Source organism: Papio anubis, chromosome 5 (assembly GCF_008728515.1).
Source record: "Papio anubis isolate 15944 chromosome 5, Panubis1.0, whole genome shotgun sequence".
In the NCBI taxonomy this organism is placed as follows: Eukaryota; Metazoa; Chordata; class Mammalia; order Primates; family Cercopithecidae; genus Papio; species Papio anubis.
In genome coordinates this window covers 130,380,952-130,406,959 of record NC_044980.1, presented here as the reverse complement: position 1 = coordinate 130,406,959, position 26,008 = coordinate 130,380,952, and the positions used below count along the sequence as shown (strand labels likewise).

At 43.5% G+C, this 26,008-nt stretch overlaps 1 protein-coding gene across 17 annotated transcripts in view; it reads left to right on the top strand.

The window, feature by feature from the left end:
- Window positions 1-26,008, top strand: part of KLHL3 (kelch like family member 3) — a 272,614-nt gene that overhangs the window by 178,259 nt on the left and 68,347 nt on the right. For 15 of the 17 annotated variants that reach the window (XR_001903805.3, XM_031666790.1, XM_031666788.1 and 12 more), the window contains 3 exons: window positions 3,594-3,700; window positions 14,818-14,939; window positions 20,823-20,985. Coding sequence is in view for 16 of the 17 variants with exons in the window: in XM_031666790.1 (XP_031522650.1) it covers window positions 3,594-3,700; window positions 14,818-14,939; window positions 20,823-20,985 (392 nt within the window). In the remaining variant the exon portion in view is untranslated. The remainder of the gene's footprint in view (window positions 1-3,593; window positions 3,701-14,817; window positions 14,940-20,822; window positions 20,986-26,008) is intronic. The other 2 variants (XM_031666792.1, XM_009209156.4) reach the window with 1 other exon arrangement.

The following is a 26,008-nucleotide window of genomic DNA, read 5'->3' as shown; positions in this document are numbered from 1 at the left end:
TTTCCACCTTGTCAAAAATCAATTGAACATAAATATGAGGGTTTATTTCTGGACTCTCAATTTTATTTTATTGATCTATATAGCTATCCTATACTAGACCACACTGTCATATTTTTTGAGATGGGGTTTCACTATGTTGTCCAGGCTGGTCTTGAACTCCTGGGCTCAAGTAATCCTCCTGCTGCAGCCTCCCGAGCATCTAGGATTATAGGCATGTAGCGCTACACCCAGCTACACACTGTCTTTTTTTTTTTTTTTTTTTTTTTTTTGCTGGTTATTCCTCCCTTCAACCTCTTAACCATCTCACACGTCTGAATTCCAGAACCATGTAACCACTTGCCTGCTTGGTAACCTTACTTATGCATCCAGTGGGCAGCTCAAACTTAACATGTTCAAAACTTAACCTCTAATCTTAAATGAAATATTATATGGAAAAAAGAAGATATGGAGGAAAAGTGAAGCAGACAATCGAAAAAAACCAATTTTTTAAAATATAATTTTTTTCAAAATATGAAAAGTTAACATTTGCTAAATATTTACTATTAGCACTATGCATTACCTGATTTACAGCACATCTTAATTCCGTGACACTCTGGGGACATTGTATACTTGGCTACACTAGAGAGTGGTGAGGCAGAGGTTTGAGAGGCTTGAACTCAGGTAAGTTTGATTTGAGAGCCTGAGCTCCTTCCTAACAGCTACACTGTACTTTTCCACAAATGGCAAAGTGTCTAGTCCTACTTTTCTCTCCTCAAGATGGAGTAGTGATAGCTCAGAAAAAAGGATCCCATAGGATCCCAGGTAAGTTGAATAGGAGTGCTTGTGAGCCATGCAGTGCTTTAGAGCTACTACTTCCCTCTTCCCTGTAGCACGTATACATAAAGATGTCTCCAGTGTGCAGACAGACTTCCCCACCCCCAGGGAAAGCCCATCTTAAGTATTTGGCAAGTTTCTTTTGGCCAGTTTCCCAGGTTAGAATTTCTCTGGCCTTAAGATACACTTTCCACCCATCAGAACTGCTGTCATTTATTTGCTTAACTGGATTCTCCATCTTTATTCTTCATTCCCTTGTGTTTCTTTCCCATTTGTTCAAAAATTGTCAGCCTCCCTGGGTTTGTGCAAGATAACACACCCTGACATTGTTTGTTCAGCTCCTAGCACTGAACATTTGCTCAGCATTTCTGACTCTTCTCTGCCAACAGTTTTCTTATTAGTTACCAAAAAATATAACCGATTACTCTATTTTTTAATTTTTTTAGACAGAGTCTTGCTCTGTCACCCAGGCTGGAGTGTAGTAGCATGATCTTGGCCCTCTGCAACCTCTGCCTCCTGGGTTTCAAGCAATTCTCATGCCTCAGCCTCCCTAGTAACTGGGATTACAGGCATCTGCCACCAAACTGGGCTAATTTTTTTTTCTTTTTTTTTTTTTTTGTATTTTTAGTAGAGATGGGGTCTCACCATGTTGGCAAGGCTGGTCTCAAACTCCTGGCCTCAAGTGATCTGCCCACCTCAGCCTCCCAAAATGTGGTTACTCTTAAATAGCAGTGATAATTCAATTTTCTTCCTAAAATTGTTAATATAAGTAAAAATGTCCAAAATGAGTCTATTCATGTTGGAAATACATTTTTAGAGTAAAATTTAATGAGACTAAAAGGCCGTTTTCGGATGGCACCTGTAATCCCATTCGGCCCCCATGATATGTGTCCCAAAGGCAGCTAAAACAGGTGAGAAACTGGGGTGAGCTTATTTGCCCATGGTCTCATAGCCAGTTAGGGGCAGAGCCAGTTCTGTTCCTGGTTGCACTGGTTTATCCTGATATAGTTGGTGATTAGGGTCTGCTGTCCATTGTAGGGTAAGGTCTCAATCCCCCGGTTTTGCCTCTTGCTGCCAAAGGTCTCACCCTTCCAGGAAGCCTCCTTAACGATACCTTATTCTACTTCCTGACCACTTCTCCCTGTTGAGCTAACCTGTCTTCTGTCTTTTCTCATTCTGAGTGTCAGCCAATCATGAGGCATTGTGGTACTGTGGAAAAACTACTGTATCTGGAGTAAGGAGACTTGGATTCAAGACTTAGGCTTCTGTGGCTTTGGGCATCTTTTCACCTCTCTGAATTTCATAGACCAGATGATCTCTAACAGCATTTGCAGCTCCAGCCTTCTCAGGCCCTGTGATTCTATTTCTCTGATACGTGAACCTAAACAAATATCTTAGTAGTTGACAGTGACTTAATGTGCTACACCAGAGATAGCAAATATGTAGCTTTTCTTCCATCTGTCAACCATGGCAGACTCATTAATTGGCCTCAACATTCTCACACAGAATCTAGTCATGACCTCAGCCCTCTCAAACCAGGGTAGCGTGCCAAGTAACCACTACCAGTAGCTTACAGTTGAAGTGGGTTTGTCCTCCTTGTCTTTCCTTCTCTCTCCAGTGCTTTAATCTCAAGGAGGAATGAGTGGTGATCAGGATACCACTCAAGTTAAGAGCATGGGTTCTGGGCTTCAGCTGCCTTCATTTAAATCCCGTTTCCACTGTTGCTTTTCTGTGTGGCCTTGGGAAAATTACTTCTCTGGACCTCAGTTTCTTCACTTGTAATATAGGCATAACAATTAGCCCTATCTCATGGGGTTGTAGAGAGGATTAAAAGAAGTAGTATGTGTAAAAAAGTGCTTAGAACAGTGCCTGGCACATGTAACTCAATAAATATTAACTATTATATTGTTAACAGTCATGATAAGAGCTTAGGAGAGTGATGAAGGAAAAATTCTTGGGTTGATGGAAGCTCGTGGCACCCTATCAATCTCTAAAGTAGTCAGATCTCCATTCTGTCTATGAATGTGGATTGATTACATTTCATTCATTAATTTATTTATTCAGTAAAAATTTAGGGTCTAATATGTGCTAGGTATGCAGCCAGGTGTCTAGGATATGACATTAAATAAGACAAGTCCCTTTCTGAGTTCAGTGGGGGTGACAAACAGAAAGGTAATTACAGTATTTTTAATAATTTCAGTGATTGGAGTTTGCACAGGGTCTTTAGGGAGCACTGTGTTTGCAGGCAGAGTCTTCTTGTTGAAAGTGTTAAATCTGGGTGGAAAGAGAAATACCTAAGGCTGGCTTGCCTCTTACTGGTGTTACATATACAGTGGATCCCGTGGGGAATTGTTAGTACTTGGTCTTGCTGGTGATACACTCAGTGGTATGCTCACGTTCCTCAGCATTCATTCGGTCACTCGAATGATAGCCCCAAGCTTTTGCCACTGTTCCCTGAGCCACTAAACCCCTAATTCTTAATCTGAGCTGATGGAATTGGGGAACGGAGAGGTGAAGATAAATGAAGCAGCGCAGAATTTACAGCCAGAGAGTAGTTGGATCTCTCCATGGACCTTAGGAAAGCATGAATGTCAGGTTTCTCAGGGACTTGGAAAAGTCAATGAATCCACCCGCCTCTCTAACTCAAGATAGAACAAGTCCCTGTGACAGCTTTGTATAGTGATAGTGTGAAATCTGGGTGGGAGAAAAAAATACCCTTGTAAGATGAGGGTAGGTGTCCATGCTGTGACCCATCCTGTCCTCTCACTGGTGTCTTACAGTAAACAGCTGTTGTGTGACGTGATGATTGTGGCAGAAGATGTCGAGATAGAAGCCCACCGTGTGGTCCTGGCGGCCTGCAGCCCTTACTTCTGTGCAATGTTCACAGGTATGGTGAGTGGCCAACATTAACCCATGGTTATGGGGCTGCAGCCCCAATGGGAGAATGTTGGGGGTGTGACATGAGGGGAGGGAGGAAAGAGAAAGCCCTTAGCCCACTATGAGGGGCTTCTCTATGCCAGATATTGTGCTTTGTGCCATGGAGGACTTGATGGAACCAAGTCCAGGCCAGTTGGGCATGTCGCCCGTGTCCACCATGAGGAAAAAAGGTAGACTCACATAGTCCATTAGTTCTCAAAACTCAGCCTGCACCATAATCATGTGGGGGAGATTGTTAACAATGTAGACTCCTGGGCTCATGGCCAGGCCTTCTGATCTCTCACTTTGCAGATGGAGGACACTGAGGCTGAGACAAGGGAAGAGACCTGTCCAAGGTCACAGTGAATGAGTGGGACTTGGCTTCCTGGCACCTGGCCCAGTGCTTTACCAGCTGGCCTACCTATTGTCCTTTCCTAGACCTTCATTCCAGACAGGGGCCCTGGGCCTCCTCTAGTCTTTACAGAGTGGAGGAGATTTGGAAAAATGATGATGGATTTTGAGAGGGATGAGAAATAGGTATAATCAATATCTGACATTCAGTTTCAGCACCTTTGCCAACTTTCCAGGGTCCCTATTTACTGGGCATGCCCAATAGTCTTGTCCAAATATTTCCCATCTGTTAGTTCTGAGATTGAATTACCTGAAACCCATGGGCTAATCTTCCTGTCTATAGTTTCTCTCAGCACCTCCCCTGAACCAGGTACTTTCAGTGCTCTATAAATCACTGCTGACAGAAGGAGGCCATCTGGGCTTGGTGAGACCTCCAGACTGGGTCAGGTGTTCCTTCTACATGCTTTCCAAGTGCCTGTGCCTACTCTGAGTATGGCAACTGTCACCCTGCATAATTGTCTGTTTCCTGTGATTTATAATGCCCATGCCCTGTATCTCATGTAACTGACTGCTTTCCCTCCTGCAAATGTCTCCTCCTCAGGCAGGCCCCCTCTCACCACTCTGACCATAGTTCCACACCAGGCCTCTCTCTTTCCTATAACTTGACTTCATCTTTTCATAACATTTATCACCATCTGAAAATCATCTTGGTTTGTCGTTACGTGTTTTTTACCCGTCTTGCCTCACTAGAATATAAGCCCCATGAGGACAGGGACCTTGTAGGGCTTGTTTGTTACCATATACTGAGCACCTGGTACATGGCAGGACACAAATATTTTTTAAATGAGTGAATGAAGTGTCACCTGCACCTTACTGTGAGCTTTGGGCACTTGGGGAACATGTCTTGTTATTGTTGAATCCTCCATGCCTACCACAGGAGGTAGTGAATAAGTGAATGTCTGAAGAATGAACACAAGCTTGCTAATGATGGGTGAGTGCAGGCATATTTTTGCTGAATGGGCTGTAACTCTTTTCCTAATATGGTACACAGCTGGGAAAGACTGGTTTTGTTGGGAGAGACTTGGCACTTGTGCGTTGAGAGTTTGTCACATGTGTTTCCCCCTTGACTTGTCATGTGAAGGAGCTGGTCTCAACTTGGAGTCATGCCTCTGCTAAATGGACCAAGCTACTCTTACCTTACTTTCATCCATGAGCCAGGAATTTCACACTGTAGCCTGGAAAACTAGCTAAGTTCAGTATCTGGAAATTTTGAGCTGCATTCCCTTTTGAGGTGTCTTAAACCCTAGTTGCAAGGCCTTTATTTCCTTTTTTCCCCCTTTCCTTCATCCATCTATATTTTAAAATAGTTCATCTTGTCTGTAGAAGTTATTTAGCTATAACTTCAATAAATACCTCTGCCAGTTATTCTTTGTGTGTGGGGTTTGGAAAGTTCAGTGTTGAGAGGGGAATCTGTTTGGAATTGCAATGAATTGTCATGCTGGCTCCACTTTTTGCTGATGAACTTACCTCTGAAGTAGCGGAAGTGTCATAGCAAAACCAAAGTGACTTTACAAATTGGAAGAAAAAGCGCTTCTGGGGCATTCTTAGATTCTAGGAATTGAAGGGACGGGAGAATCAAGAGAAGAAAGCAGTGTAATGCAATGCCCAGCCCAAGCCTTCCATTAAACCTGGTTACCAACCATCCTTCCACCCATCCATTCACCCATCTATCCAAATACTGTTCACATGTGTTTATTACAGATAAAAATCAGAAACTGTGGGCAAGCAAAAAGTAAAAAATTATGTGTACTACAACATCTAGGTAAGAATATGGTTTATGTCTTTTTAGATTTTATATTTATGAATGTATACATATATAAAATATATATTTTAACAAATAAGTGCATTTAATGTGTACAGTAGAATAGTCTTTTTTTTTTTTTTTTTTTTTTGAGACAGAGTCTTGCTCTTCTGCTCAGGCTGGAGTATAGTGGTGCAATCTCAACTCACTGCCACCTCCGCCTCCTGGGTTCAAGTGATTCTTGTGCCTCAGCCTCCTGAGAAGCTGGGACTACAGGTGTGTGCCACCATGCCTGGCTAATTTTTGTATTTTTAGTAGAGAGTGCGTTTTGCCATGTTGCAAAGCAATCTTGAACTGCTGGCCTCAAGTGATCCACCTGCTTCGGCTCCCAAAGTGCTGGGATTGCAGGTGTGAGCCTTTGCTCTCAGCCGAAATAGCCTTTTTCGATGTATGTATTTTTTTTTTTTTAAATTACTATTCATCTTCCTGGAATGTTCTGTCCTCCGTCTCTTGGCCTGGCTGACTCCCATTCATCCTTCATTACTGCTTAAGCATCACTTCCTCAGGAAGGCCTTCTATGACCTCTCTGGCTTAGGTTAAATTCCTTTGCTACTTACTCCCATGGTACTTTATGCTTCTCTTTAGTATTACTACTGATCTTATTACTTCCTCAATATTTGATTTCCCTGGCCAATCATAAGCTTTATGAGGGTAAGAACTATACCTTTAAAATTCACCACCACATCTCTGCTACCTAGCATGGTCTTCCATCTAGCAGGTGCTCAATAAAAATTTCTTTAATTGAGCTTAGCAATATATAATGAATATCTTTCCATGTCAATGAAATTGCAGTTACAACCTAATTTTAATGCCTTCATAAGATTCCATTATATGTACTCTAATTGAAAATTCATTTCCTTCTTTGTTGGAAATTATAGTTTTATGTAATATTTTATTATTATAAATAATGTTATAATGGGCATCCTTGCATCTTAGTCTTTATTTACATTCCTGATTATTTTACTAGAATATATTCCTAAAACAAGAAGTACTTGGTTAAAAGGTATGCACACTTTGAAGACTTTTGAGACATGTGCCGCATTGATCTAAAGAACAGTTGTATCAGCTTATACTCCCATCGGTAATATATCTAAGATTTATATATTTTAAGGCTCCTTGGCTTTGCCTAAACCTTGGTAAGTGGGTACTAAAAAACTCCAGTAACACTGCAAAATTTTGTTCTAATTATCTGGTTCAACTTCAAAACGTGTAAAATGCATCGTGTCCTGGGGGTAAGAGGCTGACTCTCGTTAGGTCCATTTCTATCAGTATGTTTAAAGCCAAAAGGAAAGTAAAATACACATGGCTTTCTTCTGACTTGAGTTGTGTGATTACGGTCTTTTACTCAAGCTTAAATGTTTTTATTTTTTTGTCCTCTGAGTTCATGTTGCCCAAATGTCCTGAGGTGGTTCCAAATACCAATCCCACACTTCTTGACCATTGTCCTTTGGACAATAACTTGGAATAAATGTGAAACTGAGGTCTGAGTGCCCATCAGAGAGTGTCCCAATCCAACCAGTCTATGAGAAGATCTGGGGTGAGCAGTCAACCTATTTGCCCTTTACTGCTTTCAGCATAACTTGAGTGGGGAGGCCAGCAGTGCTGTGTTCTGCCCATCTTTTTCCTATAAAGATGAAATACTTAAGACTCATTCCCCATCCTCCCCATCTGGCACCTCCATCCCAAGGGAAGCAGTTTTCCCAAAATCTCCTCATCAGTGTTTCTCTCTTTTTATCATGCCCTTTACCATGGCTTCTGTGTACTGTAGTATTTGTTACTCCATATGGGTCCCTGACCTACATGTCATTCAGATACAGCCCCCATTTTATAGTGTTAAAGAAACTGAGGTCTACAGAATATATGCGCCCAGGGTCTTATGCCCATAATCATGGCTAAAAGACACTTGGGCTTCCATCGCAAATGAAGCCCTGGGAGTGATCTGTCCCACTCATCTGGTCATATTGTACTGTATGTAGTGGCTGATTTAGATTGGTTTTTTAAAGAGGAGTTACTGTCCAGTTTTTATTAGATTTAGGCTGATGTTTGACTGGTATCTTTGAATATATGGTAAGTAGAAATAGGGAGGAGAGTTCAGGAATATGCTGGGGGTGAGAGACAAGGGGCTTAGACTTGGAGTAGGCATGAATTGTCCACAAGGCAGAACCATGAGGGCCTGGCTGTCTTACTCACTTCCCAGGCATGAAGTTCCTTCCATAGAACTGTTTTTTCACCCTTGCTGCCAGCCAGACTCTACCAGGCCCTGGCCTGTGGCCCGTATCTGTGTTCCAGGTGTTTGTGTGGTGTATCGACGGCTTTGAAGAGCTCTGCATAACATGCAGCTCAGCAAAACTGAATACAAGGCTATGGACAATGAGAGAAGGAGAACTAGGGAATAGAATTCTTTTCTTAGACAAAGTGGACCTTCAGAGAGGTTGCAGAGTAATAGTGGTAGTAGATAGCATCTGGTTTATGAGAGTTTTGCCTCTGAGGAGTCAGGGATTAGGTAGAATAGTTCAGAGAAAAAGGGATGGAGGTGTGAAACGCTGCCTGGGATCAAGAAGCAATGGCTTCACCTTCCATGTGACTATCTTCTAGAGTTAGTCACTTTTGGACTAAGTGACAGTGACATAGGGCTTCTTCTTCTTGTCCCTATCATACCACAATAAAGTCAGGCATCTTTTTCTGGCTCAGGAGACGAAGATTTGAGGGTGAGGGAGCCAGCGGTCCTGTCTAATAATGTTACCCTTGATGCAGAAATGGCAAGTTTTTTGAGCAGGAATTTGGCTTGTGGTTCAACAGAGGATGGTGTGGTGGTCAGGAATAGAGACTGCTATTCACTCCCAGTGGTTTCTCCATTAAGGTGCAACTGGTTTGACTGAGATGGTCTGAAGTAGACTTGTTTGGGTTTAGAGTAGCTCAGCCTTAAAATTGAGACCATCGTTGGAAATAAACTATTGGTAAGGAATATTTTATGAATGTTCATAGAAGAGGTTTGGAGTTGGTGATGTGGAGAGGCCTCTTTACTAAAGATTAAACACAAGTGTGGTAATGCCACCTTGCACTGGGAGATGGTGTGGTATCTTGGAAAGGGCTTTGGAGTAATAATGACCTGTATTCCAATCTTAACTGCACAGGTGTGTGGAGAATTCACTTTCCTCTCTGATCCTCAGCTTTCTTATTGAAGAGACTGGAATAATAACAATAACTAGGGAACAAATATAGGTAATGGGTATAAGGCACTCAGCACTGCGTACTTAATAAAGACTACTTTTATTATTATAGAGTATGTCATAGTTTTAAAAATTCTTGTGGATGTCGGGGGTGGAAGTGATAGGGTTGATTTTTTTTTTTTTTTGTAGTCACTATGTAATGACACAGAGGCATTTTTTTCCTGACTTTGTGCTTCCTGTGCTTCTAGTTGAGCAGAAATATATTTCCAGGTGGAGGAGGGATGAGATTCCAGGGAGGGTGGGTGAGGAAGCGGTGTCTATTACTGTGGTTCTGCTGGATACTGCTGTCCCACCTTTCACAATCTCATTGTCTCCTTTGATTCTCACACAGCCTTGGGATAAAGGCAGAACAGAGAATGTCTTTATTTCACAGGTGATATAGGGTAACCTGTGGTTCAACAGAGGACTGTGTGGCACCCAGGAATACAGACTGCTATTCACTCCCAATATGACATAAGGATCTGTGAACTAAGGACATTCCCTGATCTGCAGTCAAATGGCCCAGACCACTCACCTGCAGCAGGGTTGGCCAGGATTCAAGGAGATGGCAGAGCATTTCTTTCTCTCCTGTGAGGTTAATGTCTTTGGCCTTAGAGCTCAGCTCTAGCCAAATGGGTTGGCAGCCCAGATTTTAGGACTTGGATGAGGGTTGGAGGGAAGAAATTCAATAACCATCTTAGTGCCCATGAAGAATCATTGTGCAAAGGATAAGGATTTTCCTGTTTTCTCTCTACCCAGAACATGAGACTAAATTACAGTACTAATTCAAGTTAGGAGCAAGAAGGTATTCTGTGGCATAAGGACTCTTGAATACCCCCTTTTCTTGTTTTTAAGGACATACAACTATGTAGAGGTGGTTGGTGGTTTAGCTGTGGTGTTCTTCAGAGAGACCTGCCAACCAATCTATTACATTTTCATTCTCAAGACTTTATTTACTTAATAATAGGGTTGCTTTTATACCAATGACCTGGAAGATGAGCTAGTGATTTTTCTAGATATCTTGAGTCTTCTGTGATAATGAAAGATTTTCCTTTCACTCCTCCAGTCCATCCTTCTCCCTCTTGCTCTTCTTTGGCAGTCTTCCACCTAAAAATATCTCAGCTGTGCACATAGTGTGCTTGTTAGGATCTAGAATGAAGACTTAGATGCTTTTACCTAATAGGCTTCTGGGATTGCTTGCTCTTCTGGGCCCTCTGTGGTTCTCAGAGGCTGCTAAGTGCAAGGCCGTAACGGTCTAAGTATTTAAAGAAGTTCAAGACACAGTCAGGCCAACATCATCTTTTACCTGATATTCTGCAGCAGTCTTCTAATTGGCCAGTCTGCCACCTGTTTTGTTTTCCCATTCCCCACCCATTCTCCACACTGTGGGTACAGTGATTTTCCCAATATTAAAATCTGATGTATCCCTTACCTGCTTAAAATCTATCAGGGGCTCCCTGTTGCCCTTAGGAAGGGTCTAAATTCCTTAGCATGGCCTGTAAGTCCCTCAAATGGTCCAGCTCCTGCTTTCATCTACAGCCCCGTCTCATCATTCTTCCCTAACGTGCTCCAGCCAGACTGAACTTGTTATGGTTCCCAGACAGATCACACCCTTTGTTACCTCCAGACCTTTGTATATACTATACAAAGTTTATGTCTGGGATACTCTTCTCTCATTCTCACTTCTCTTCTGAATAACTATGACTCCTCCAGATCAGTGGCTCTTAACCATTATGCATCAATCTGATGAAAACAATGGACTTTATCTCTGGAAGAGCAAACCTGTGCTCTTGTGTGCTCATCATTTTGCATGCAGCTTTAGGGTGCAGGAATCCCTGGCTTAAGAACCTTTAAAGCTAAGTCCCCATTTCTAACATTTGACATCTTTTGCATTTGTTGGTTTTCTTGTCTCTCTCTCCACCAGACTGAGCTCCATAAGGGCAGGGCTGTGACTTGTTAACCACTGTATTATCTGGGCCTAGCACAGTGCTTGACACATGAGGACACATCTGATACATGTTTGCTGAATTGAATAAATGAACAAATATCTGCCCCTGAGAGAATCATGTTGTCTTTGGAGAAACAGGACATGCATGTTGGCAGATGGTGAGCAGAAGATGGAAAGGGTAAAAAGATGTGCAGCTGACAGACATTCTCTGTAAGTTCAGAGTCTGAGGTGGCTGTCTGGGCCTCTTGGGAAGAGCTAGCAGAAGAGAGCACTTGGACTGACCACAAACATGGAAGGACTTACAGGGCTCATCTTCTGTTTTCTGGAAATACTTTGTCAAACTATTAGGGATGAGTGAAGGAGCAAGAATAACCAAGTCCTTAATGGTTTTCCCCCTCTAGAATTACTGAAGCCCATGGAATTATGATATGTCAAGAGAGCCTCCCTTCTTTTTTTTTTCTATTCCAATAACTACTTTTTAAGTGCTTCTTTTATGCCAAGCACTTTGTTATGTGTTGAGGATAAGCTGCTTGGTTCTTGCTAGATATTAAGTACTAACTTGTCCTCAGAATTAAGATCAAGGCCTTGAGTTTGGGAATACTTTTATTAAGGTTATTAGTTAGGGTGAGATTTTATTGAGGGATGTATTAGAAATGACACAGGGTCTAGAGTTAGGCCAAAGTTCAAATCTCAGTCCTGCCTCTTAGTATCTATGTGTAAATCCCTTTTGAAATGCCATTTTTGGCCAGATGCGGTGGCTCACGCCTGTAATCCCAGCACTTTGGGAGTCTGAGGCGGGTGGATCATCTGAGGTTGGGAGTTCAAGACCAGCCTGACCAACATGGAGAAACTCCGTCTCTACTTAAAAAAAAAAAAACAAAAAACAAATTAGCCAGGTGTGGTGGTACATGCCTGTAATCCCAGCTACTTGGGAGGCTGAGGCAGGAGAATCACTTGAACCCGGGAGGCAGAGGTTGCGGTGAGCTGAGATTGTGCCATTGCACTCCAGCCTGGGCAACAAGAGCAAAACTCCGTCTCGAAAAAAAAAAAAGAAATGCCAGTTTTATAATTTGTAAAATGGAAGTAATACTGTCTACCTCCTGGACTTGTTTCAAGGGTTAAATGAAATAATGTGGGTCAGATACACATTAGTGTACCTTAGCAGAAGGTCAGGTATACAGTAGTGACTATTACTATGAGTATTTTTAGGGCCCATTTAAACTAAAGTCTTAGTTTGGTGTAGTCATTTTTGCTGGTTCATAAAAGATAATAAGATTGGATTCTACAAGCTTTCTCAGAAAATAAGTGGTGTGTTTGAGCCCTTAGTTTTTCTTTCACATCGTTTTTTTCTTGCTTGTTTAAGTTTTAAGTACTTTATATAGAAAATTAGAAATTTGAGAGTCACGTAAAGGAGCAAGGAAAAGTCTCCTAAAGACCTACTGTCTAGAAAACTGTGTCTTAAACTTTTCTGAATCATAGACAGCTGTAAGAATCTGATAAAAATGACCTGTCATCCCCCTAGAAAAAGTGAACTTTTGCACATATAGAAAAATATTTTCTTACAATTCCAGGAGTTTCCATTTATTTACCCCAAAGTTACAAAACCCTAACCTGACTTTCAACCACAAATTCCACAGGTGGAAAACAGTCAGCCCAGGCTCTGATTTACACTGCTGTGAGGGCTTCTGAATCCCTTGGTTCTTACAGTGCGGCTGCTCTATTTTTTTAGTCTTATTTTTTGAGGGCTAACTCCTTAAAAAAAGAATCGGCTATCTTTGATTATCTTTTGCAGTATAATTACCAACTGGACGCTCATCAATGAACTTTTTAATAGCTTAACTTCTGATTTCCTTGTGTATGCATGTTTTTGTTTGTGTGTCTCAATAAACTCAAGAGAGAGATTATGGAGCCTGTCTTATGGGTGGAGGAGGAATATACTATTTTTCCCTGTTTTTCTTTACCTGTTCGTTCTGCCCCAGGGCACTGTGCTGAGGCCTTTCACGGGCTTCCACTGGCAGTCAGAGAAGAGAGACCAGGGTGGAGGGTCTCAGGTCCACCTGATCTGGCAGTTAAGGGGGCAGGCAGGGTTTGGAATGTCTCCTCCGTTACTTTCCTCTCCGTTCCAGAGTCATTCAGCTCTAGAACTGTGTCAGGATGGGACTCTGGATTGGTGGAGGAATCATGTGCAGTCCGTGCAGCTTGGAGGTGGGTGTCTGCAGCCCACATGCTGTACTGTACTTTATTTTCTTGGCTCTGGTGTATGAATTCCACAGAGAGAAAACAACCACCCAGGCTCTGTTTTCACATTCACATTCACATTCACATTAAGGCTTCTGGATCTCTTGTTTCTTGCAGTCAGGTTGCCCTTTATTTCAGTCTACAAAGACATGTGTTGCCTGTCTTTCCTGAAATCAGCAGCCCTTGTTGAATGGGCCTGGCTTTAGATAAACCCGTGTGTTGTATATAGAGTGCAGGCTGAAGGCAAGGGGCCTCAGGACTGTGGAAATGTGGTGCTGCTATTGCCGTTATTTACAGCCCTGCCTTCTTTCTTTCTTGGATTATTATCAGGGCCTCCAGCTGTTCTCCCTGCATGTAATCTAGCTTCTACCCTGCATCCAAAATTTCATTCAAAAATGCCCATCTGTTGATGTCATTTCCCTGTTGAAAACTTCTCAGTGGTGCTACACCTGGGATAAAGTCCCAGATTGTTTACGTGACTTACAGGGCTTGTCAGGTCCTGGCCCTATTTACCTCTCCAGCTTCCTTCTTCTTACTGTTACTCCATGTACCAGCCACACCAACCTCTTGCCATTTTACCAAAATTTATTCTTTTGGTACTTTCCTCTCTTTGCACGAATGGATTCCAGATTCAGCTCATCCTTCCTCACCTTTGCTGCCTGTAGAACTCTTCCTCATCCTCTAATGCCTCACTCAAATGTGACCTCTTAATAGGATGCCTGACTGGAGTTCCCAGGAGAGATTTGTTGCTCCCTCCTCTGTGTTCTTGGGATTTAGTATAACATGGTGGTTACAAGTATGGACTCTAGAGTCAGACTCCCTGGGTTTCCACCCAACTTGGCCTTTCCTAGGTGTGTGACTGTGGGCAAAATGAATTACCTACCCTCCTGTGCTCAGTTTCTTCATCTGTAAAATGGTGATAATAGTAATAAACCTCATAGGTTGTTGCGAGGATTAAAAGACTTTAAAGTGCTTAACACAGTGTATGGCCATAGTTAGCTCTCAGGAAATGTTACTTGTTGTTGTTATCACAATACTTTGTGTATAACTCTATCTACTAAGCTGTTGTCACCTCTGTTTATAAACACTTTTATATATCTGCCTTACTTGTGTTCCTTAAGGACAGGCCTAGACTTGTGTTCCTTAAGGACAGGTGCATATCTTGTTCACTTTGTCTGGCCTTGTATATGGAAGTTTGCAGTAAATGTTGGTTAAATGAGTGATTGCACACAGATTTTCCCTCAAAATGGAAGTGGGCAATAGATAGAGTAAGGAATACTTAAGGCTAGGTTTGTAGGTGATCACACATCCAAAGTTGATGTGACTTTGATATTACCTGGTTTATCCTCTTCTGCGCCTGAATCCCTTCTGCTGCCTCCTGGAGCCCAGGTAGTGCTTTTATGTTTCCAAGACAGGGCAGGAGGCCTTGTGGAAGGTAAACATATCCCATATGACCTTTTTGTTTTTGTTGTAAACTCTAGGTGACATGTCTGAGAGTAAAGCCAAAAAGATAGAAATCAAGGACGTGGATGGGCAGACACTGAGTAAGCTGATTGACTACATCTATACTGCTGAAATCGAGGTGACCGAAGAGAATGTCCAGGTAAACTCAGGCTCACTAATAGCTCAGTGTATTGCACACTCAGGACCCACCGTTTTACAGTGTTATTTTATTTAACCCTCACAACAATTCAGTTGGTTACTGAAGAGGAAACTAAAGCTCCAGGGAGGTCAGGTGACCTGCCCTGGGCCACATGGCCAGGAGGTGGGCCAACTGGTCCTCAAACTCATGCCTTCCTGGCTTGGGCACCCATGCTCCTAGCCACTAGGCCATGATATCCCTGAATGAGCCTGGACCCTGGGAGTAGAAAGTCTTTAACTCATGTCTGTTCAAAATCTTGTGAAGGAAAAGCTGGGAGCTTGAGTGACTCCTCTTCTCCCCAGGTCATCATCTCATCTCAGAATTCAAACAGCTCAATAACTTTTGGGTACGAACAGTAAATGCAAAGTAATTTGGTATAAAATGAGTAGAGGGGAGGTAATAGAATTCTATAATTGGGACCAGCTCTCTTTGCTCCTTTCATCATGTATTTATTTAATAACTTTTTTTTTCCTGTAAAATACAAAGTGTTTCCAAATTTAGATAATTAGAAGATATTTTACTCTGGATCCTTATTGCCTGGTTAGGATTAAGAGGTACATAAAGCAAGGTATAGTTTGTGTGGACATAATGTTCACTGTTTGGAGGTCCTGAGTCCAGAAGCTTCTGTCTTATGAGGTTGGGTTATGTCACCCTCCCAGCATATGGATGCTTTCACCAAACTGAAAATTCTCTGAACTTCATTGTTTAGGGACTTTTAACCTCTTCACTTTAAACTGTGGTTAGGTCAAGGGTGATGTTGGAGAAAAAACAAAAAAGATTGGGAAGGGGCTGGGCATGGTGGCTCACACCTATAATCCCAGCGCTTTGGGAAGCTGAGGCAGGCAGATCACCTGAGGTCAGGAGTTTGAAACTAGCCTGGCCAACATGGTGAAACCCCATCTCTACTGAAAATACAAAAACTAGCCAGGCGTGGTGGCAGGTACCTGTAATTCCAGCTACTTGGGAGGCTGAGGCAGGAGAATCACTTGAACCTGGGAGGCGGAGGTTGCAGTGAGCCAAGATTGCACCACTGCACTCTAACCTGGGTGACAGAGCGAGACTCTGTCTCTGGGAAAAAAAAAAAGATTGGGAAGAAGAGAGTTTGGATCAAAATGTGGATTCTTCTCCATGCTGTTATGTATCTGCTGAGGCAGTTGGTCACAGGTTGTCTGTGAAGACAGGAGGTATTGAGGATTTGGTGCACTGAGGAGATGAGCATGGAGGCACTGGGGCTCTCCTGAAAGCCTTAGAAACAAGGGTCAGAGATCTGGGACTTGGTTAAATGGCTGAGAGCTATACCCCGAGTCGCTTCCCAGCCACATATACCTTGGAGAGACCCTGAGTTCCCCTTCCATGGTGGAGGTACCAGCAGTCATAACTGACTTACTTTTATAAGCAAGCATATGCCCATCAATTCACATGCATTATTCCATTCAATTTTTATAATCACCCATTGGACCATACCAATATGATCCCTCCTTTACAGGTTGAAGAAACTGGTGCTCAAAGGGGTTAAATAACCTGCCATGGTCACATAGAGAGTAAGTGGTAGAGTTGGGAGCTGAAGCCAGTCCCCACTGACTCACTGTGCTCTGTGGCTATGATGAATTCTAGTTTCTCATTAAATGAATGATCAGAACCTTGACTTTGGCTCATAATGATTTACAATAATAAAAACTAACATCAACTGAGCACTTCCTATGTACCAAACACTGTGTTAACTGCTTTCAATTTTTCTCATTTGATCCTCATAACAAACCTTATTGTCCTCATTTTATTTTTGAGGAGACAGAGGCATTCAGAGGTTAAGTAATTTGTCCTCAGTTGTATGGCTGGTAAGTGGAGGAGTCAAAATTCAAAATGACACTTAATCACAGTGCTGTGCTATCAGCTTCCCTGTTCATCTATATACCCCCCACCCCTTTTCCTTTCTTTCTTTATGTGGCACTGATTCTGTGCCAGACCCACTGTGTGGTTGGGGCAGAGACCCTGGGTGGCCCCAAAATCTGGGCCCCCTGGCTGGTGCCCTCCCTCTGTGCATGGCCCTGCCTCCCTGCAATTCCAGGAGAAGGTGCTTTCTGAGGCAGGGCATTTCCTTTTGTTTTTACTAAAGGAAGCAAATTCTGTGGCAGGATATCCTCTGCTATGTTTTCATGTTATCTGAGAGAGAGGAAAAAAAAAAAAAAAAAAAAAAAAAACGGGGCCTGCACATGAAAAATGGAGGGGAAGCCATTGCAAGCTGAAGGGTAACCTGTAAACTCTTTGCCGGGGGCCATTTCAGGGCCTGTTTTCCAAGAACTGTAATGCTGAGGTGGCAAAAGGCAAGCTAGAAGATTTTTGACTTAGGGTAATCTTCCATCCTGATGGGTGGTTTTGGCCAACTACTCCTCTGATCTCAGCCTCCTCCCTCCAGGGACCAGGCGGTACTGCCTTAGTGATTCTATGAGGATGGTCTTGCTTCAGAGCTGAGGACCCACGCTTGGCCTCTTGTTCATAGTCTTGTCACTGCTGCTGCTTTGAAGGAGTAGAGTTTTAGGCAAGATAAAAGGAAGTCCTCTCAAAGTCCTGTTGATGTGAGGAGCGGGAACTGAAGACAGTCATTTCATGGATGTGTTGCTCTTTTTTCTTTCAGAGCCTCCGGGAATGTGTTTTGTACTTGTGTCTAGATCCCAGAACCCCATTGGATGGGGCCCTAATTTATCCCTGAGACTGAGTCTGAGCAGTGATACATCTTCCAGCCTCCAAGCCTTCCCTTCAGTATTCTGATTTCCTTGACTTTTTTTCCCATACCTTTCTGTATGAAGCAAGTAGAAGGAAGAAAAGGGCCTTTGACTCTAAGCTAGTCTCATAGTCAAAGAGAGGGAAAGAGCAATTAGAGAAACCAGAAGCCTAATTCATTTTAGGAAGTCAGTTTGGGAAGGCTTTTGGGTAGGAGAGGACTCAAACAGGATAAGGTGTGTGGAGTGGTAGAAATCCTTATAGTTTTTGCCTACTAAGTAGGTATTGTGAACAGTAGGGAAGTTGAAAGCTATGTGGATAGCTCTATCCAGGGAGGTTTTAAAAATTGAAATTGTAACCTAAGGAGTATATTCAGGAAATATTTATTATTTCATTTCTCTGGCTGGTTGTCATGAGCTTGAGAATTTAAGCACCACACTGTGCTGCTGTCTCCTTGGAAGAGGGGAAGGGGGAAGGGACTGTGTGTCACTGGCATGATCTTGTGTATGTGTATAGGGTGGGGGAGCTCACTGGAATGCAGTCTGGGGGCAGATTGGACTCTCAGAAATTCTCTTGGGTGGTGGGTGATGGGGAGAGGGTTGCTGTTGAATTCCTGCCTCTTCTCACATCTGGCCCTTTTGGAGTTTACCACACCTCTGAGTAGGGTGTGTGCTGGCCAACATTTGATGGCTTCTTCTCCCTCCGGGGCTTCTTAGGGTCACTGGTTAGAGGTTACTTCTCCCTAGGATGAACACCTAGCCTAGTTTGCCCAGAAGTGAGAGGCCTTCTGGAATGGGGACTTTCAGCGGTAAAAATGGCGAAGTCCCAGGTAAATCAGCATGATTGGTCAACCTATGGCCTTAACTCCAGTCCTAACTCTAGCTGATACTGGCCAGGGGGCGTCATGGAGGTCATTTGGAGACTGGGGGCAGAACTTTTTATTCCTGGTGTGCATTCAGCAAGAATGGTTAATGGATCTCCATTTGACTAGCAGGCAGAGACTAATCTGGTCCTGGAATCTGTTCGGCCAGGCTGAGCAAGCTCACAGGTTAATTGAGTTTCCCAGTTTATGTCTGCTTAGTGGGGTTGGTGGCTGCTTAGTGGGGATGGTGGCTGCTTAGTTGGGAGAGAGTTCAGGTGGTTAGATTAGATTTGGATCCTACCTGTGTTCATTTATAGTCCAAAACTTTCAGAAGAGGGTGATTTTATCTTTTTCTTGCTCAGGAATGTATTAGTGGTTCAGAAAATATCACAGACATGGTGTTAATTTACTGTTTTCCTGCTGGGGATATAGGATAGTGGAAGAGAGGGTGGAGGAAGGGAAAAGGAGCACATTTTCTAGAACTCAGCTGTCGCGAGGGAGAAGTGTAAGCCTGTGGGTAGGAGCAGCTTTCCTTGTTGAGCGTAGGCATTTGGCTCAGGAGTTCGAGCACTGATAGTGGAGGCTCTTGGTGGTTATTGTCTGTGGGCAGGGATAATGAAGGGTGACCGACTGTCCCACTTTTAGCCCTGAAAGTCCTGGGAAACCCCCCAGTCCTAGAAAAACTAGGACTGTTGGTAACCCCAGTGGAGGGACAAAGCCCCCAAATGGGCAGTGGGGCAGAGTTTTTGGCCTGAGTACATAAAAGTGATGAGAGTCAGAGCTGAGGACTCAGACCTGTCTTGGGAGAAAGTCAGAGTCCAGAATTTAAATCACTTAAAAAAAAAAAGAAGTCTTTTTTAAGTGTCCTGAATCAAGAAAACAAATACATCTGGAGCCCATATCTTCCTGGGCAAGCCCTTGTGGATGGGAACAGCTAGAGTGTAGCTGGCTCAGTCACTCTGTCTCAGAGCCAGGGCAGCAGCTAAGAGCAACGGACTGGGGCAAGGGGATTATTCTGGGATGAAGTGGATGCCGGGGTCCCCAAGATAAGCAGCCTTAAATCAAGCTCTTCTGCAGTGTGTTTTTAAAATAAATTTCTTTTTGGAAAATAATTCTCAGACTATCTGCTGCTTCCATAGGTGAAGGTCAGGGTAGCAGAGCTGAAGTGGGACAGGACTTTGGCCTTTTGTCTTGTATGTTTGACCTAGAGGTAGGTTTCAGCAGCTGAGGGAAAGTCCTAGGGAAACTTGACAGAGGTTGGCTGTCTGAGCACCCAGCAGGCCTGCTCAAGCCAGTCTTCCCTGACCCTTAGGAAAAACACATGCACATATACCTGAGCAAGAATTACTTCTGTCTTCCAGCATATAGTATAAGTAGTCATGTGTCCTGTGACCTTTTAAATGGAAACTTAGCCATCCTTTCTCTAAGAATGTACCCAAAGATGTTCTTTGCTTTGTATCTGTTCGATGGGAGAATGAAGTGTCGTTGCTTGAGTCCTGAGGGATTTGGGATGAATCTTGTTCCAGTAGACTCTAAGCTCCAGGAGAATAGGATCTGGTTTCTCTTGCTTACCCCTGAATCCCAGAGCCTAAACTAGTGCCTGGCACATAGATGTTCAGTAATTAATAATTCATTAAGTACCTTTCTGAATGAGGACAGTACACTGAAGGTTGTGGGGCAGTGGCTCTCAAATGTGGCTGTACATTAGAAGCACCTGGGGAGCTTTAAAAACCATCTTAATGTCCAGGCCACACTCTATACCTATTAAGTTAGATTCTTTTAGGGCAAGACCCAGGCATCAGTAGTTTTAAAACTCTTAAGGTAATTCCAGTTTGTAGCCCAGCATGAGAACCATTTTGTGTGTGTGTGTGTGTGTGTGTGTGTGTGTGTAGAGTTTTGTTACTCAGAGTGTGGTTTGTGGACCAGCAACTGCAAGTATCACTTGGGTTCTTATTAGAAATGCAGGCTCTCAGATCCCATCCTAGACCTAATGAGTTAGAATCTGTATTTTAATGAGATCCCCAGGGAATTAAAGACTGGGAAGCATGGCTGTAGGGATACAGAGAGTCTGCTGGTGTTTAGGGTCCATGAAGTGCAGAGTAGTGGGAAATAAGGCTGGAAAGCAGGCTAGGAAGTTTGGACTTATTGGGCAGGCAGTGGAGAGCCATGAAAAGATCTTGAGCATGGAAGTGATATGATAGGAAAAAGGGGATGAGTCCCTGCCAGTAGGAGCCAATGTCTGAGAATGTCACTTTCCCTTGCAGGTGCTGCTTCCGGCAGCCAGCTTGCTGCAGCTCATGGATGTTCGGCAGAACTGCTGTGACTTCCTGCAGTCTCAGTTGCATCCCACCAATTGCCTGGGCATCCGTGCGTTTGCAGATGTGCACACCTGCACTGACCTTCTGCAGCAGGCCAATGCCTACGCAGGTAAGGGGGAGCCGGACTCCTGCACCTCCTCTGAGTTTGTGGATCTAATCACCTGGTCTTCTGCAGACTCCTCAAAGATTATGAGAAGTGGTCTCTGCTGTGAAGCAGCTATGATTTAGGTAGGGATACAGGTGGAAAGATAATTAATGATAGGAGAGTTTAGCTCATTGCCAAGTGGAAAATGATTGATTGCCAAGGGGATGGTACAGACAGTAATTTTCACTAGAGTAGAGGAAGGAGATCCAAGAAGACTTGGGCGGTGGGGAGAGCAAACTGAGCTAGGTCTTGAGCTAGGTCTTGTTATTATTAAGAAAACTTTTGTTTTTTTCTGAGTGTTCCATGAACATTCTTTTAAAAGTCACGTACTGGCTGGGCGCGGTGGCTCACGCCTGTAATCCCAGCACTTTGGGAGGCCAAGACAGGCGGATCACAAGGTCAGGAGATCGAGACTGTCCTGGCTAACATGGTGAAACCCCCGTCTCTATTAAAAATACAAAAAAAAAAAAAATTAGCTGGGCGTGGTGGCGGGCACCTGTAGTCCCAGCTACTTGGGAGGCTGAGGCAGGAAAATGACGTGAACCCGGGAGGCGGAGCTTGCAGTGAGCCGAGACTGTGCCACTGCACTCCAGCCTGGGTGACAGAACGAGACTGTGTCTTAAAAAAAAAAAAAAAAGTCATGTACTATTGCAGGGCTTGTAATGATGAGGAGTGCCCTGCTCCACCTTTCCACACCAAGTCTTGCGCTCCAGAGCCACTCACTTTCAATCCTTTAGGAATTAAAATCCTGGTTCTGATCCAGCTAAAAGCTACTTCATCTACTACTCACCTCCATTTATCAAAATAATATATATAACTGCTATTCTTTGATTTATTAGTTTTAGATATTATGTGTTGACTTCTCCAGAAGAATAAGATTGAGCTTTCGCAGACTTTCCCCTTATACACATGCAGCCATCCTCGTCTTTATTGTCCAGATATAATTTCCACAACTTAACTAAGTCATCTATTACAATTATAGTGTTTTTTAAATCAGAAAACTTTAATCAGAAGGGCAGTTAGTAATTGTCTTTTTCTCTTGCATAGTGTATGGTTCTACCACTACTTCTTGTTAGAACAGTCCTCAATGCATCAGATAATCTGTTGGTTCACTTATTTTTCTTGGAGATGTTCTCTGTGCTAGAGCTTGTCATTCTATTATTTTAATGGGGTTTTGGGAGGGAGTAGAAATGAACGTTTATATTCAGTCCACCATGTTTATTTAGCTAGCTGGAAAGAAATCTTCATTGCCACTTGTTCCAGCCTGAGGAAAGATGATGAATGACTAGGAAATAGGTCTGATCATTTAAATTGATAAATTCAGTCATGGCCACCTTCTTCCCTTGCAATAAAGCACCTCCTTCTTCCCCCTGCTCAAGCACTGTCATGGCTGCTATTCTGTTCAGTGTCTCCTGTTCAGCCAGTGTCTGGAAATTAGCTGAGGACCTACTGGCTGCCCACCTGCCAGCTAGCTACCTGTGCTGTGCTAGCCTCTTGGTCAACAAAGCAACAAGCATTTGCTCTGTTCCTTGGCATGCTTTTTCTCTCTGATTAAGTCCCTGACCCCAGGAGCCTGCAGAGACTCTTATGTCTCCCTGCAGCCTGTTTCTGAAGGCACAAGCAAGTCTTCTTTCTGAAGACTTGTAAAGATAGTCTTTATATGATGATTTTTGTGAAGGACATTACCCAGTAGCCTCAATTCTGAGTCCTGCTGATTCTTTCTGGTTCTGAACCTTGACCCTTCTGCCTCTCTGCTGTTCCTGTGCTCTCTTTTCCCTGCATATTCTCCACTGCCTTTCCACCTTCGCTTAGGGAGCCCTGGGGAGGGTTCCCAGTGAAGCCTTTGAAGAGGTCACTTTCTAGATGGATGGATGTGCTAAGGCTTTGCTTTAGCAGGAGCCAAGCTCTTTGCTAAGGCAAACATTTTCTCTGCAGATTGTTTTCACAAATATTTGCTAGTGCAGTGGCAAAGGGAGAGTGCTTAGATGTCAGAAATTCTCTGTCTCCTTCTTCTGCATCTCTTCTTACCAGCCCTCTCCTTCCACATAGTGTGTGCATACATGTGTGTGCACACCTAGCACATATCCCGCCCTAATTGGCTGGTATGGTTGTCTGAGGTTTGGGGAGTATACTGAATCCCCACCTTTTTTAAAATTTAAAATTACATTCTAGATTCAAGAGGTACTTGTACAGGTTTGTTACATTTGTATATTGTGTGATGCTGAGTTTTGGCTTCTGTTGATCCCATTACTTAGATGGTGAACATAGTACCCAATAGGAAATTTATCAGCCCTTGCCCCTACTCCTTTTGGAGTCCCCAGTGTCTGTTGTTCCCATCTTTATGTCCATGGGCACCTGGGGTTTAGTTCCCACTTACAAGTGAAAACATGATATTTGGTGTTCTGCTTCTGTATTAATTAACTTAGGATAATGGCCTCCAGCTGTGTACATGTTCCTGCAAAGGACATGATTTTGTTCTTTTTTTTATGGCTGCATAGTATTCCATGGTGTGTATGTACCACATTTTTTTAATCCAATCCATTGTGGATGGGCACCTAGATTGATTGCATGTCTTTGCTATTGTGAATAGTGCTTAATGAACGTATGTGTGCATGTGTCTTTTGGTAGAACAATTTATTCTCCTTTGGGTATATACCCAGTAATGGGGTTGCTGGGTCAAATGGTGGTTCTATTTTTAGTTCTTTGAGAAATCTCAAGACTGTTTTCCACAGTAGCTGAATTAATTTACATTCCCACTCGCAGTATATAAGCATTCCCTTTTCTCTGCAACCTTGCCGGCATCTGTTGTTTTTTGACATTTTAATAATAGCCATCCTGACTGGTGTGAGATGGTATCACTTGGTAGTTTTGATGTGCATTTCTCTAATGTGAATCCCCACCTTTAATAGGGCTCCCAGGCTCTTCTGGCCTGTCTTTTCCCAACTTTCAATGTCTGTGTTTTCTCCCTTTGCCCCTTTCACTCTATGATGATGAGACTCATCTGTGGGAGAGTGCAGCAGATGCAGCTAGGAACACATCCATCATTCTGGTGTTCCTTGGTCCTGTTGCTGTCATAGTGATTGTGTTCTGTCCGCATTATGGGTGTGTGTATGCAGACATCCTGATGAATTATTCTTAGCCAGTGTTTCTTGAGCTCTCCCTTTGGGTCATACCCTATGCTAAGCATTTTATTGGCATCATCCCATTTAATGCATATGATAGCTGAGGAAACCAGGGCATAGAGAGGTGAAGTAATTTGTTGAGGTCACATCGTGACAGATGGGACAGAAGGCAGGATTCAAGCCCAGGCAGTGCTGACTCCAGAGCCAGTGTTTATTACATTCTACAGCTTCTAGGCCCAGTTGGGACATAAGGATGCCCTGTGAATCAGTAACTGAGGAGTGCATGTGGCTAGAGTTGGCATTTTCCATTGAAAGCATGTTCCTGGAAGCCTGTGCAATGTAGTCACCAAATCCCAACAACCAGACAGTGTAGACAGACATCCAGCTGTCCGCTAGACACAGGGTATGTTGTCATCTTGGGATGGAGGAAGCACCATGTGGGTGCTTCTCTTCCCTGTCGGGTGACTTCCTCCCAGACACATGGAGCCTGTTCCCTCACTGCATGAGTGAGTAGGCCCTCCTACTTTCCCTGGCTGGGTCAGCATGATCTTCAGGCTGAGAGTCTCCTCCCTGTTATGTAGGCCTTCTGTGGAGCCTGTGATCCTCTCCTGGGTAGCTTTCTCTGCAGCCCACTCTGCTCTGCACACTAGGGAGGTAATATTTTTAAAGTAGTATAATGCAGAAGATAAGGCTATGATGCAAAGATGTTAGAAGAAGGGAATGAAGGTTAGATTTTGCAGTATTTAGAGAAGAAGTAGAAAATGATTATCTATGCTTACACACTTGAACCCACCCACTGATGTGGGCCTGCTTTTTTCCTTGTACCCTTGACTTTAGATGGAGCCTGGGGTTCTCTGCCATCGCTGCCTCTTGAGACAGACCTGTGACCTCACTCTACTGTAAGTGCAGGGGTGCAGGCACCCACTAGGGTCACACACAAGGGAAAGCATTGGTCTCTGTGGTCAGAGGCCTCCCTGGACCCAGGCCTTGAGTTAGAAGGTACTTCATGCCAACAAACTACAAGGAGACCTTCTAGATCAGAACTAGGAATCAGACCAGCTAACACTTTGGAGCTGAATAATCCTGAGCCTATTTTCTCCTCTCTATCCTGGGAGTAGCACATTCTATCCTGTTTCCAGGATCATCTGGGGAACAGGGGGAATGGCGAGGAGAGCATTCTATGGAAGTAGACACCACTGGGGCTGTGCTGTGGAGCCTCCTTCCCAGCCTCATCATCTGCAGTGAGGGAGCCTCAGAGTTGGGTCCAGGCAGGAGAGACAGGAATCCTCAGGTCACTGCTGTTGCAGACCACATGCACTTTGTGGGAAGAAGGATTTCCAGTACTTCTGGTTTTGGTTTCTCTTTATCTAGATGTCTACTGCAGGCAGGTATGTTCTGTGCAGCCTCCCCTACTCTTCCCAGTTTCTGGCTAGCTTTGCTTTGCCTTCACTTGTCTGTAGGTTCCAGTTTTGCTGCTGAATCCTCTTTCTTTTCCTTCTCTAAAAAGCTTTCTTTTTTGTTGTTATTATTGTTGTTGTTATTGCTATTTTAATAAAAACTCATCCCTGACTATTACAGAAAAAGCACACGGGTGGGAAGAATATACCACAATCCTACCCAGAGAGAACTGCCAGCAGCACCTTGATGTGTATCCTTCCAGATCTTTTTCATTGTACATGTATGCTTTCCAGTTTAAAAAAATTCTAGCCAGGTACAGTAGCAGGTGCCTGTAGTCCCAGCTACTTGGGAGGTTGAGGTTGATAGCTCTAGCTATCATGCATAGCTTGAGCCCAGGAATTTGAGTCCAGCCTGGGGAACATAGCAAGATACCCCATCTCTTAAAGAAACTTGTTAGCAGTATATTC